This window comes from Vicia villosa, linkage group LG5, assembly GCF_029867415.1.
Source record: "Vicia villosa cultivar HV-30 ecotype Madison, WI linkage group LG5, Vvil1.0, whole genome shotgun sequence".
Classification (NCBI taxonomy): domain Eukaryota; kingdom Viridiplantae; phylum Streptophyta; class Magnoliopsida; order Fabales; family Fabaceae; genus Vicia; species Vicia villosa.
In genome coordinates this window covers 144664543-144679947 of record NC_081184.1, presented here as the reverse complement: position 1 = coordinate 144679947, position 15405 = coordinate 144664543, and the positions used below count along the sequence as shown (strand labels likewise).

General features: G+C 32.1%; 2 protein-coding genes across 2 annotated transcripts; both read right to left on the bottom strand.

Annotated features, from left to right (window-relative positions):
* Positions 1 to 3191: 3191 nt before the first annotated feature.
* LOC131602945 (putative clathrin assembly protein At2g01600) lies at positions 3192 to 10169 on the bottom strand. Its single transcript, XM_058875172.1, has 15 exons — positions 9902 to 10169; positions 9741 to 9810; positions 9530 to 9627; positions 8120 to 8258; positions 7859 to 7986; positions 6460 to 6552; positions 6231 to 6281; positions 5343 to 5408; positions 5194 to 5259; positions 5021 to 5101; positions 4839 to 4919; positions 4536 to 4712; positions 4380 to 4461; positions 4160 to 4281; positions 3192 to 3777 (listed from the first exon to the last, which is right to left on the bottom strand). Exons 1-15 carry the CDS (start codon positions 9989 to 9991, stop codon positions 3427 to 3429), a joined length of 1695 nt encoding a protein of 564 aa, XP_058731155.1. The 5' UTR covers positions 9992 to 10169; the 3' UTR covers positions 3192 to 3426.
* A 3564-nt stretch (positions 10170 to 13733) lies between these two features.
* Positions 13734 to 14292, bottom strand: LOC131605661 (uncharacterized). Its single transcript, XM_058877994.1, has 2 exons — positions 14163 to 14292; positions 13734 to 14053 (listed from the first exon to the last, which is right to left on the bottom strand). The coding sequence occupies exons 1-2, from the start codon at positions 14290 to 14292 to the stop codon at positions 13734 to 13736; spliced, it is 450 nt and encodes a 149-aa protein (XP_058733977.1).
* Positions 14293 to 15405: the final 1113 nt, after the last annotated feature.

Sequence of the window (15405 nt, the reverse complement as noted above, 5' to 3'; positions counted from 1 at the left end):
ATGTACATTCTTTCAATCGAAATTTTTTGTTCTGATTTACTATGCATCTTTCTCAATCATTCTCCGCATAGAAAGTCTTTATATACACAAATTATTATCTTAGTTATGAGAGAGCAAAAAGCTTAAAGTAAGAGATGGATAATTTATTGTTTTGATCTGATTTTGATGTAATTGTAATTCAAAAGTTTAGTTCTTTTGTAACGTTGTACGTGATATAAATAATTTAAATTGAATCTATGTAAAAATTTGGTATAAGGAGGTTGTGAGCCGAATCCGGTGTAAAAATTTAAAGTTCACTACTACGAAAATCACATATGACTATGGTTGAAAAAATAATTTCATCACTGTTGGAGGTCTGTGGTACCGAATAGTGTGATAATACTGTCTTACTTTCCACCACGGGTTAGTGTCCATTCTAAAAAATAGGATAACACGCCACATTTCATCACAATTATTTTGTTCAAACATAGTGAAAAGTAGAATGGTCATGGATTCAATATCCAACGATGGTATTTTGACATTTAAAATGGCACATCACTACATCCAACCAAGTTATTGAATTCCTAAATGACAATATATGAAAAATAAATAGATAAATACTTTTACTCTTATTCAATTATTGATGTTTAACATCTTTAAACGAAAAATACTTTAATTTAATATATTTGTCTTTTATTTATATTTTAATTTTGTTTAGGAGTCCGGTGAGCGAGACTTAGAAGTGTCAATGAGCCAAACGTTGTAGATCTAAGAGACTTTGACGTCACATATTCGTCTAAAATCTTAAAGTAATGGAGTATGCGTCACCTCTCTTATAAATCCAACATTTCCTCTATTTTTAGTCGATGTGGGACTTTAACACTTTTTCACTTGAAAATCCAACAATCTCCCTCACAAATGTGAGTCACCTACATCACTAATTTTGATTCATACTATGATTCACTTTCGCTCCACCACCGAGGGAACCTAACTATGATACTATTTGTTAGGAAGTCAAACATTATGGATCCAAAAAACATTGACGTCATATATTCATTTTAAATTTAAGGCAATAGAAGTACTGATCACCTCTTTTATAAACCTAACATTTTCTTCTTTTTCTAATTGATATGAGATTTTAGTCCTCTCACACTTGAAAACTCGATAATTTTTTATGTTAATGTTATTTTGAATCTTTCGTAAAATTGTATATAACTTTTATGAATTTGTATTATGATTGTTTAAATTGTACAAGTCGCCCTTTTTTAATATTTTTAGAATGATGTGACATTTAGTGCAAATTTAAAAACAATTTTGAATATTGTAAAATAATTATTAAAGTAAGGCTGTAAGTGTAAAAAAAATAATTAATGAAAGCAAAATAGTTTTAAAAAATAAAGAAATGAAAAATTTCTAACATTTTTTTATGTTAAAAATAAAAATAACCTCACTTGTCAAATGAAAAGCAAGTTTGATTATTTAAACTAGAAACAATCCACCTAATATTTCAAATCATAATGAAATGTTCACATAGAGGAAGAACCTGTAACAACCAATATACAATGAAACCTTAATTGGAATTTTTTATATATTTATTTTCTTTAGATTCATTTATTTTTTATTTTGGCCATAGAGTATTATGGAATTATATGATGTCGACATAATGTCTATACAATATTTCGAAGAATGAAAAGACATTCAATAGAAATGAAGACTTCCTTCAGCAATGTGCCATGTATTTCTAATTTGATTTGATATTAACTTAACTTTTTTAAAACATAGATGGAGAATAAAGTCACATCATTTAGAATTAGATGGGACAAAATTGTCAAAACCAAATGAAAATATATAGTCGGTTTTCAATTTTTTGATGAAGGCAAAATATAGGTGTTCAATGAAAATATGCATACACACGAAAAACATAATTTAGTTGATGTCTTTCTAAAATACAAACTGGACTTTTAAACCAATATGTCATTTTTCCTTGTGTGCTAAGCCACACTGCAAAAATCAAATTCGCCAATAGAAATAAAAGCTGAATTCTTTGAAAGACATGTGGTAGAAGCTAATACGAGATTAGCAGTAATAGCAGATCACACTTACATGATGGATGACATTTGGCTGGGTAAGTCATCTCGATATGGAGACTGTTTTTCTGATGAAAATTTATCCGATCGGAATATGTCCCCCTCTCATGAATCCATTTTCAAAGACTAAATGGACAGGTGTCCATTAAAGATCACAATAAATGGACAAGTGTCCTTCAAAAATCTCTAACATATTCATGAATAGTAACTTTTGTCTTTTTGTGTAATAAGACTACAATAATGTAATCCATAAAGGATAAGTGTGTCGTAAAATGCATTCATTTAATTTAGATGGCAGTATTCATTTAATTTAGAATGTCATGTTTGTGAATAGTGTTGTTTTTGTTCTATTTGCCCCTCTTTGACTATAAAAGGAGAACTCTTGTAACATATTTTCATGAAGCAATCACCAATAAATTCTCTTGTGTGCTTAAAAACAAACATGTTTTAAAAATCTCTTCTTTCTCCCTCAAAGCTTTAGTTATTGTATTCATATCATAATTCTTCCGTAGATGGAAGTATGCTCTACACCTGTCTCTTAATGAGGATCTTGTGTATTAGAAAAGACCATTGATCCATACTACGGTCTTTGCTGTTATGGAAGTTCAGTTTTAATTGTTAGTCTTTGTTATGCCTATGGTTGACTTTAGACGAAACAGTTAAGGCTGGGTTTCATGATATGTAAGGCTCCCGAACAGTATGCACTCGAAAAGTTACACAAGTTACACTCACTCATAACTTCATTTCAATTATATATTTTTTTAAATCGACGTTGAATTAAAACATAATATCAAATAATTCATACCTACAAAATTTTAGATTAATCTATTATGTAGATAATGGGTGTAATTTGATCTTAGGATTTTATATATTTATTAAATTAAACCGTGTTTTTTATTTGCAACAGTAATCAGGGTAGAACGTTGCATTTTTATATTTTAGTACGCCATAGCCCTTCCTCCATGTCTATAGTATAAAAAGTCAAAACTGACACACTCTGAGTCCATGACAGTGTTCGAGTGCTCTTATAGAATCTGAACCATTGACAATGACAATTTAATATTACCATGTAAAACCAACAAAGCAGAAATAAAAAATTATCTGTACATTCACACAATATAAACATGTGTTAAATCATAAAATGATGATATTTAAAGAAAGCGATCCCACCATTATGCATGTATCATAAAAGATGAAATACATCTTTGATTTTACAAGGCACCTTCCATTCCCAAATATGGGTATCTAGCAACAGATGAGTAAACTCGTGTAACAACAATTTACTCACTTCTAAATTTACAACAAAAAAAAACAACTGCATTAAATACATGACATTTCCAAAAAGGGGCATCCTTATTTCTTACAGCAAGCCTGTGCTTCCAAATGGATTGTTATTCTGAGGGTGAGAAACGGGATTTGCATGAAAAGCCCCAAATCCTGAATCAGCAAAGGGATTTGCTGGGTCCATCAACATATGTTGCTGCTGATGAGGCTGAGGCGGAAACTGTTGATAGGGACCAAATGGATTTGCTTGCTGTTGCATTGCTGCCATTTGGACTGCGGCCGGGGGAGCGACGCTGCTTGATACAGCAAATGGATCATGAACTTCAAATGGATTTGGAGCTGGTGCTCCATAAACGGGTTGCTGTGCAGCTCTATACGCTCCTTCATCATATAAGCTGTTAAGAGTGAGAGAGTCCAGTCCACCAGCCTGATATTCCATGGCAAAAAAATAGAATGATAAACAAAGCTGAAGCTATAATCAATCACTAGACAATCTACACTTATATTTGTCAGACATGGTGATATTAACACGTAGACCCTTTTGGTATCAGAAAAAGAAACTGTTCACAGATCAAATGACTTGAAAAAAGAAAGATTCGGGAAAAAGTTTATGCATGCAATATCCCAGAATCTTGTGCATTATGAACTTATGCCATCAAATAGTTTCTAGAACAATGTAATATTTGTTGTTTATGCATGCCACAATAAATTAATATTTGCCAGCATAAAAATATTTTACTATAGAAATCATATGGTGCAGTAATTTATGATTATAAGAACGATCTATAAAGGTTGCATGAAGGTCCTACCAATTGTCTATCATTGACTGAAGAAATATCTGTACTTGGAGTGCTAACCAGGGCAAGCTCCCATCCAGTAGGGTCAAAATTTTTTGTTTGGGCAGCACTAGAGTTAAAAGCTGATGCAGTGCCTATATTCACAACAGTCATATTTCATTGGTGATAAAAACAATCCATTAAACCTTGTTAAGTAGCAAAGTTTGTGAAGAAAACTAAAAACAAAGCTCACCATTTTCAGTGGAGACTATGGCAAGCGCCAGAGCATTTCTTTCCTCTATGGATGATGCATTAGGTTCCGGGTCATTCAATCCCTACATTAAGGAAATGAATTAGATAAGTCCTAAAAAAATATTAACTGTGGATATGTATGGATCAAGTAATTTACCAGCAAGTCTCCAGTGTCAAAATTATTGTGAGATGGTGGTGGAGGAGGAGGAGCAGGCTCAGAATTGGGGACAACAACATTATTATCAATAGGTTCAGGTTCTGATGGCATCTGTTCTTCAGACTCTTTGGTGTATTCAATAGCAAGAACTTCGTCTGGTCTGTAAGTCAACTGAAGCTGTTGATACAGACAAACAAATTACTGGTGTAGAAGTCAAATTTAAAATTAATACTCCAAGGGAAAGTGTATATTGATTTCTAGGAAGCAATGTTCTATGTAGAACACAATAAATGATGTACTAACCATTGGCTCGCTTGGAACTGAAACCACTCGGGGTGCCTCCTTAATGTACTCTTCCATAGTTGTAAGAAAAGATTGTGGGGGCTAAAAGGAAAAACAATAGAGCAATGGGAACTCTATAATAAAAATGAAATAGGAGGAACTCGGTAAATCAACGCATGAAACTGAAATAACTACAAACTTACCTCTCTTAAGACAGGAAACTGAAAATTCCTAGCAAGTTCCAATCCTTTGCAAACCTCGTAGAAATCAGAAAGGCTTGCTGCCTGGCAATAATTTAGGTATTTTACAAGTACTGTGACATTAAAAATGTAAGAGCCTAGTGGTTAACCGAAAGAGATAAGAAAGAAATTATCACCTGTTGTCCCGCGCGTTTATAGGCTTCAAGGGCTTTAATAGCTTCATGTCTTGGCATCTCAAAAAACTACAGGGAAATTCACTTTCCAACATAAAACATCTTTTATTTCAACTTAATTTCATCACATAGATAAGGATCAGTCAATTTACCTTGTCAACAAGATTGATAATGCCATCATTAATAGCACAATAAATCTTAAAGCTCTCTTTCAGTACCTAGAATGAGCCAAAGCCAGATCAATAACAAAAAAAAAAGTGATTAAGATGCATCTAACTACAACAAATTTTAAAATTATATACCTCTGATACAAGTTATACTAGTTAATATTTACAAATGCAACATATAGATATGTATTGGAAAAACCAAGATAACTCGGGTCACCCTTATATAGAGTGGCACCCTTCACCTTACAAGTCGGTTATGTAAGGATGAGTTAGGTCAAACTCTAATTCTATCATGGCATCACGAGCCTATCGATCCAGGCCACCCACCGTTTATATGCGCACCAAGCCTAATAATGTTGGGCGCAAGGGGGTATATAGGAAAAACCAAGATAATTCGGGCCACCCTATATAGAGTGGCACCCCTCACCTTACAAGCCAGTTATGTAAGGATGAGTTAGGCAAAACTCTAATTCTATCAATATGAAACTTAAAATGCCTCATTAATCAAAAAGGTGATCATAACCTCAACACCAAATTCATAACTTAAGCAAGGGAAGGGATCATCTAACTTCTCTCCCTATCCTAAACAGATTTTTAGATGGAAATATCTAGAAACCAATAATATGGAGGATATTTGTAGTCCCACATAAACGGAAAAATGTATATAAATGGTCACTGGTTCGACGTCTAGTCCAGTTTCTAAAACATTGATTGGAAGATAAACTAATAAAGTTTCAGTCAAACACGGAATCCCCTAATACTCCTGCCACACCTATATACATGTATATGTATACTCTCACCAATCTATCTGTAATTTCAGAATGACTATCCTAATACAAAAGTGTCTTTAGATAAACAGACTAGAAGACATACCAGAGCCAGCGCATATTGTATCACATAATTGCTAACAGCTGCTCCTTCTGGCTGTAGAATGCATAGCATAACATACGATCAGTTTCTTTCTGTCATCTACAATAAAATACTCAAAAAGAAAGTGGTAGTACAAAATAAAATTTATATAACCAAATTGATGTGTACAGTACTGATCAGATTATAAACAGTAAACAAAGATAATAAATAGCCCCATGTTACACATTATTACCCGACAGCCAACAAGTCGATATAGTAGCTGTTGCAAAGCAGGCAACTGCTCCAATAGCTCCTCGCTATCTAAATCCCTGGTCTTGCTGTGTCCCTGCTTAAAAACAAAATAAACATCAAGACTTTTTGAAAACGAAAAATAGTACTCCCTCCATTTTTATTACAAGTGACCTTAGAAAAATAAACCATACTAAATTATAAGTCGTTTTCCAATACCTATGAATCATTAATGTAACTCTTCCAACTATACCCTTAATTATTCATTATTCTCTTCTTTCCATTATTTTAATTTATCTTTTCCATACCATTAATAAAGACTAATTTCTCTTTTTTATACAACAATAACTATAACTATATTTCTTAATGTGTTAAATGGTCAAAACGACTTATGCCAAAAAAAAGAGTTAGTAAACAATAAGGAAGCAACATGCAACCAAAATGAAGATAGACAATAACCCACAGTTAATCATTTAGAAACTTTTAAGAGTGTCAATTAGCAATGCTGACCAATTTAAATAAGAAATATAGCCCTTTCCAATAATGTTAAATAAAAGTATCAAGTGTAATTTCTTCCTTGGTTCCTACCTAATCAATTTATTTCCTACAGTACCTACAAACACAGTTATACCAGTCTTACTCCTACCAGTAACTGGTGAAATTTTGAATTGAAGAGTTCAAGTTAAATCCATAGATTTAGATCACTAAATGATTTTAACTTTTTTCTATAATTTCAAAAGTATTTAAAAATATGTTAGCTATTAGAGCGTCAGATCACCATGGCGGGAGGAGTGACCCAACTTATTATTTTTGTTGCATATAGAGACCAAATTACAAATTATAAATTCTAATGGGGTCCTTTCAGGACTTCTCTGGGGTGAAAGAAAAAGTCAAAAAAAAAATTTGAAGGGAGAAAAAAGACTATCAAGTCGTTTACAGTATTGATAAGTATAACACCATTACACTAAAGAAGATACAAAAAACTTGCACACATCCCATACCAACAGACACACACAAAGGGCTGTCTTCCTGCTAAAACAATTAAATGGGGAAAGATATGCAAAATGTTCACCATGATGCCTAACATGTGAAGGACCATTTAAACAGTTATAGTTGATCATCTAAATAATTAATATTCAAAAAGTAAGCAGAGTACTGTGCAAAAATTGTCAAAAGGAGTTCATTGTAAGATGGAAGGGAAAAAACAGGATGTGCAAATAGATAATTGAAACGCCAACATTTTCACTAGAAATTGGATGAGTGAAGCCATGGGAGGGGCAAATGTAGTACTCAACTTAGGCTTAGTATTCATTTTCGTACAGCCACTCTTCAATTCACAAAAAACAATATCATATATGCTACATACTGGAAACTAGACCTACAGTAACTGGTTATTGAATTACCTTTTCCTGTCCTTGGGAAGCTTTGGGCAGACGCTCAGCTTCAATATCATACTTAAGAATCCGAAAGCATTCGAGTCTTTCTTCCAAAAATAATGCATAGGTACGTACCCAGGCAGAACAATCCCAGGCTGCAAGCAAATAAAATCATTCAAGCAGACAAACTATACATGTTAATTTAAAGAATAACTGTTGAAAACCCCAAATTGAGCCCAAGTAACAGTAAAAAACAACTTATAAAGATTATAAGGCCAAAAAATTAACCGATTGGACTAGAATCATCCTTAAAATTTGAAAGTTGGAGAATCCGTCCCCTCTGTGAGAAATTCACAATTTCCTCTCTAAGAGTTGGATCTCCCTCCCTTAGTAACCTATGGATGACTATCAGTGTTTTTAATGCCACCTGCAAACAATACAAAGGAAGGCTGGACATTAAACAACGCTTGATCCTCTAATATATTATATTTGAGGGGAAAAAACAGAAGATGAAAGCACCATAACAAGTTTGAAATTAGTAAATTAAAATACAATGCATACATTTAACAGAATGAGAATGCAACAAAAATGCGGCTTTTTTTAATAGTAAGATGAACTGGAATTATCAAATAAGTGGACGATCCACTAAACATCCTTCATCAAAACTGGTCTGAATCCTTGATACAGAATTCCTTCCACCATTTGGTGTCATCTAGGCCAAATGTTACCAATAACTATATTTTGTCGCTCTGAAACTAAATTTATAGAAGTTTAATATACTAATTACCACAACAACTATATTTGGCGATAAACAATATGGTATGTTTCAAAGGCTCAAATTAAGTTGCCCAAATGACACAACTAAGGTCTATCATAATACATTCAATTAAAAACTACGTGTTGCAGCCATATGTTCTTTTATGTGATTTAGATTTAACAGAGATACATGCCTACATATACTTAAATATTTTAGTACGGCCACTAAAAAGCGTATTAAAGCTATCACAAACCAAATGCTCAGAAAAAAAGCCTAAATTGCAAACTACCTACTTGTAAATCAAAAAACTATCAAACTCACATTCATCTAATAATACAATATCTACATGTCTAACACTAATTTACATTGAATTTGATAGTAAGAAACTATTCTTTGAAATGAAATGCCACAAACCCAACATATCACTGCATCAAGTTAAAAAGTGAATTTTAGAAAACATAGTGCCTGTATACTTCAAGTGTTTCCTATTTTCATTTTCACTGATAGAATAAACATCGGAGACGGCCTTATGGAAGTTTCTGAAAATTTATATTAAAAATAGACTGAATTTCATTTTCATTGACAAAATAAACATTGGAAACCGCATTATGGAAGTTTCTGATCATTTATTTTTAAAATACATTGATTATTTATGAAAATTATTAAAAAATTCAAGTTAATTGTTTTCCGTGTTTTCGCAAATGCACTCTCTCTAGTTAACTTTCATCCTCTCTCTATCACATTCAGAAATGAAAATCCATAATCAAATGCCGGTTCAGCCACCATAACACACATTCAAAGTAAAATAAACAATGAAATTCCAAAATATTGTTAGAATTAGAAAATAAACAACCCTAAGATTCCCATTCATTTGAAACAAGAAATGTAGAAAATCAAATCAAACTGTAAGATGCAATTGATCACATAATTAAAGTAAGTACCGTCCAATTTCGCGTCTTGGCAAGGCGTCGAGAAAGTGCGTGAATGCAATAAGCAACATCAGCCCTAGGTCGAACAGCAGAAGTTGCAAACAGAATTTCTACCAAAAAAAAAAAACAGAAATCAAATTTCACGATCCATTAATCACAAAAATCTCAAAATCCAATACATAGAATTCGGATCTGAAAAATAAGAATCCCAAGAATCACTCACTTCTTAGGTGTCTCTCTTTGGGTGGAACCTCAACGTGATTAGTGGCTTTGACTATAGCAACATCCAAATCCTAATAATAGAAATCAATTTCAAATCAAAAACTGATTTCATCCATTGATTCAATCATCAAAATACAAAAAAAGAATCAAAAAAATTGGTACCGCGTAATCGCTATTGACGTGGGCGAGACCAACTTTGGTAGTGTCTTTGATGGCGCCGTAAGCTCTTCGCCATGACTGAAGAGTACCCATTGGAGCGACGATCTCTCGGAATTTTCGCTTTCTCTCTCTACACGGTGTTTGGTTGCGATTAAGAGAGAGAAAGTGGAGTTTCTTTGATTTGATCAACCCAACAATAACTGAATTCAATTTTCAGATACCCTTTCCTTTTACTTTAGCAACGCTGTGCGTGCTCCATCATCATTACAATTTTTTTTTTCTCATTTTTCTTTAAAATTAATAAAAGTTTCTAATTATTTCCAAAATTAAATATATTTTATTACAATGATTGTTTATTTGTTTTAGGTATGTAAAATGTAATCTTTTGAATCTATTATCTATTATTAATATATAAAAACAAAAGTACCTGGAAATTACACTAAAAGCCTTCTGAAAAAACTACTAAAACTTTTCTTATTCCATGGATAGAAAAGACTTTTAACAAAATAACTCAATATTATTGATTTGACATTAATTACGGGTGATGTGTCACCCTCTTAATTTTTGTTGGTATTTTATATTTATTTTTATTTTCTAAAATATATATTACAAAACCCTATTAGCTATTAAATGTTAATGTTGCTATTAAATGTTAATGTTCAATACATATACTTTTTCCATGATTTTGATCAACCGTTCTTACGTTCTTCGTTGAAAACATAAAATCCTCTTTTACCGAAAAATACAATAACTTTTGGTCTTCCAAATTTCTATACATTTCTTAGGTTATATATCTACTACTAAACCAATGAAAATCCACTCTTCACTCCATTTTTTTTCAGGTTCTCATTCTTCTGCCTATCTGTTTTACAAGATGTACAATTTTTATTTTTGGTTTTGATTTTGATTTAAAAAAAAGTGAATTTTGTTTTGTTCTTGCAGCCAAAAGCAACTGTATCACTTCTTCATATCTGAAAATCTGTTTTTTGTTGCTGCAATTTTTTTGTAATTCCAAAATTGAATTTGTTCCCTCTTCCATCTCTTCGCGTGACTCACTAATGAGTTCTTTGTTTTTTTTTTCAATTTTAATCTATTGGTTGTTCGTTTTACAATTTTTTTTTCTAAATCTATTGATTTTGTTATTTGTTTTAGGGTTTGAAGCTCTAAACTCCCAAAATTGGAGAGAGAAAGGTGAAGGATGGGAAACTCCCAAAATTGGAGAGAGAAAGGTGAAGGATGGGAAACTCCCAAAATTGGAGATTATTTTGGAGATTTTCTCTACGCGAGTTTTATTGGGGTGAATGGGATAATTGGATTATAGTTTTTTCTAATTTTTTTATTTGTGTTTTTATTTTTTATTATTTTAATTCCTAAAATGTAGGCTGAAGTACGAGTTTTTATTATAATTGGATTTGCTATATTTTCAGATCATTGAGGTGACAAGCTACTATAAGGCTACTATGAGTAGGATAATTATCAGAAATTGCAGTTTGTCTATAATCTGCGATCTGCGGTTTCATTTCTTCTATCACAGCTGAGAACATTTTGAGGTTTATGAAATTATAATTTTTTTATTTGTTTATTTTGAGGTTTATGAAATTATAATTTTTGATTTGGTTTTTTGGCATTTAGTTGTTGATTAGAAGGAAGTTCCATTCTCAAACACTACTACAACGAACCAATAAATCCTACAAACAAATGCACTACAATGAACCGATAAATCCTACAAACAAATGCACTACAATAAATCCTACAAACAAATGCACTACAATAAATCCTACAAACAAATGCACTACAATGAACCGATAAATCCTACCAACAAATGCATTTGTAGATAATATCATAATATATTGTCTATTCTTATGCTGTGTTGTACTTGTAATATCATAATATATCACTATATTGTCTACTCCTATGCAGTGTTAATCAATTTATTTTATTTTATTTCTCATTAATGAATTGTGGTAGTAATAAATACATAAAATCAAAATTAATAAATATAGTTTACATAAATAATAGTTTACCAAATATAACTTTTAGAGTGAAGACCCATTTTGGTCCCTCACGAGTCAAATTAGTCCCTCACAAAAAAATTGACCCAACTTAATCCCTTACAAAATTTAACCGGATCATATTAGTCCTTCTGCTAATATTTTTCTCAAATCGGTTTTTTCCTACTTCTAAACTGGTTCTTTTCATACTTTTAAACCATGACTGGACTGACACGTTGGATTTTTTTTATTTTTTATTTTTTAAATACTAAATTAATTTTTATTTTTAATTTCATTTTTAAACAGTTATCAACGAATAATATCAAAAAAGCCAAAATTATTTTTTATAAAATAATTTTTAAATAAGTAATTTTCATGATTTCTACTAATATTAACATATTTTATACATAAATTTTTACCTATGAGGTCTCAAATCCAAGTCCCTTCAAGTTAAATGATTTTCACTTTACAACTAGACAAATCAATTTCTATCGTTAATAAAGTGACTGTCATTTACAACTAAAAAAAATCAATTTCTATTATTAGTAAAGTGACTATTATTTACAACAAGACAAATCAATTTCTATTGTTAGTAAAGTGATTATCATTTACAACTAGATAAATCAATTTCTATTGTTAATAAAGTGATTATCATTTACAACTAGACAAATCAATTTCTACGGTTAGTAAAGTGACTATCAAGAACAACTAGACAAATCAATTTCTATTATTAGTAAAGTGACTATCATTTACAAATAGACAAATCAATTTCTATTTTATTAAATTGAATGTCATTTAATCTGAAGAGACTTAGGTTCGAGACCATATTGATACAAAATTTGTATTTTTTATTTTAAATTTTTTTCAGTTACCTGCGAATTTGGTGTTACCTGTGGATTTATCTGCGAATTCACCTGCGGAAATATTTAATGATTGTTCTACAGGTAACACCAAATCTGCGGGTAAATCCGCATGTAATTGGATTTTTTTTTTTTAAAAAGGAAGTGTCATCCCATATGGCGACTACGTGGAAAAAACACCAAACATGGTTGGTTGGGTAATTTTTTTGAAATATTAACTCGTTTGGTATTTTATTTTTAAAACTTGGTTATTTTAAAAAAATCTTCATAATAAATATATATTGTGAGACAGAGAGAGTATTAGTTAAACAATTTTCCACCGTATGTATATTATAAATAATCAATAATAATAATAATAATAATTGTTATTCCATAAAATTCGTATAAACTACTATTAATTTACTTGTCTAATGTTATATTTAGCCTAATCTACATGCCACCCCCCCCCCCTCAGTTATACATGTCACTCTCCTAAGGGGTACGTTTTTACGACACAACACTTATAAAATACCGGATTTTTTAAATTTTCTGGTTCCATATCGGACATTTCATAAGGGTACCGGATATTTGGTTGGATTTACCATTTACTGCACCTGATGATCCTTGCCGGAAATTTGGAATTTCTGGTACCAGATATTTGAAAGATCTGTTACGTTACGTATCACCAATTAATGTTAATACCCAAAGTTGAGAATATCCGGTACTAGAAAATATACCAGATATTTCAAATTTCTGGTGTGTCTGCAGTCTAAAAAATACCATAAATTTACGGATAGTTCAAATTTTCAGTAATAGTGAAACTTAATTTTTTTTTCTAAAATTTGAATAACATATAATAAATGTCGGTAAAATAATGAACCGTCTGAATATGTAAATAGAATAAAATTCATACATATCATTACTCAATCACAACAGTTTTTGCATCTTTAGAACTTTTCCCAAACAATTCTTCCTACGTCTGAACCGACCCGCATATGCTGATTCCTAAGATTTTGCATCATTAGAACAATTCTTCCTCCAATGAGCAGTGACAGGAGGCAGTGGACAATCGGGTCTCAACTTTATCTGAACCCAATGATTACGGTTGACAAAACCAACAGCAATGATGGCATGTCGACTCGTGTATGAGGGTGGAGCTATGAGAAGCGGGAAAAATGTTGTGTTCATTGCCATGGAAAGAGAAACAAATACAACACTGTATCTAGAAGCAATAGAGTAACCCATATCCGGGATTGACATCCATTTCTCCATATCCTGATCACCCAAGTGTGTTACGACTAATGAACTACTAACATCAGAGACAGCTTCATAGAACAACTTGGAAAACAAATATGCGTATTGCTGAATTTGAGTATTTAACTGTCTCTAAATATCATAACATGCATCTTCCCCATCCTAATGCAGATGAAATACAACGGTAACCATAATTTCCATCTGATTCAACATCAACAATGTCATTGATGTATGGATGAAAGAAAGAAGGAAACTGAGACAAGTACTTCTCTTTTGCAGATTTGGTAGAAGGTTGCTTACCAATCGGCATGGATGATGATTGACTCCCACTAGGTTGTGTGCATGATCACTTCGTAGTCTGAATCCCTTGCGAAGCATCGGCATATTTCCACTGACTTAGATCACGATGAACATCACTTTCTTCCCCTTTTCTACTCTTCTTAACTCCTCTCTTTGGTATGTATTTCACCGGTGGTGGATACATTGAAGATGTGCTTGGATAGACAATACCACAAATTTTTTCTTCAACGCTTTTTACCCCACAATATCCATAGTACTGAATTGTCGCTTCAACTCTTCGCACTCCTCTTCTAAATCCCACTTGCTCTCGTCAGGACTCATATTCTGAAATTTTCAATTTTGTCCAAAACACATGAATAGATTCCAAAGGTATAGGTATGTCTAGAATCTGGTAACCGGCGAGCTGACACGCACACGGTAACTCATGTGTATTTCTAATGTAACAACCACACCTCTGCTTGCTCGCATCAACAAATTTGACTCTTTCTAGTTCCTTTCCAATGATTTGTATACACTTCCTTAAAATAAAATTGTGCAATTTAGAATAAAATAGAGTGTTATACCGATGCTCAATATTGACGATACTTTTTTGAAACGACACTCTTATGGAACCTAGCTGCAACTTCAACATTGTGTTCACAACCTCCCATCTTGCACATAAATCACCACGACTTGTCGTCAACACGTTTTTCAGTCTCTAATGTGCAGACTCCACCCTAAAAATCATAGACACACACATTAAATAAACGACTCATAGATTAACATAAATAACTTCCTGTTAGAAGAATATACATGTTTGTTGTTGTGTTCCTTAAATAAGTGACTTTGTTAGTCCACGCAGCAACAAATCTTTCTTTATATGGTGTTAACCATGATTCTTTCACATACTTGACAAATGATGGAATATCACCACATACACTATCGAAGTGGTTGAGATGTACATCAAATCCATATTCTGTATTTGAATACATCATGTTGTTCCATTGATCTATGACATGTTATTGTCTTTCTGATTTGACATACTCTTTACACTTCATGCTAACGTTTTTTGAAATATGAGAAGTACACAGTAGATGAGATGAATTTTGATACACAAATTCAATGGCATTCATTAATGCAAGTT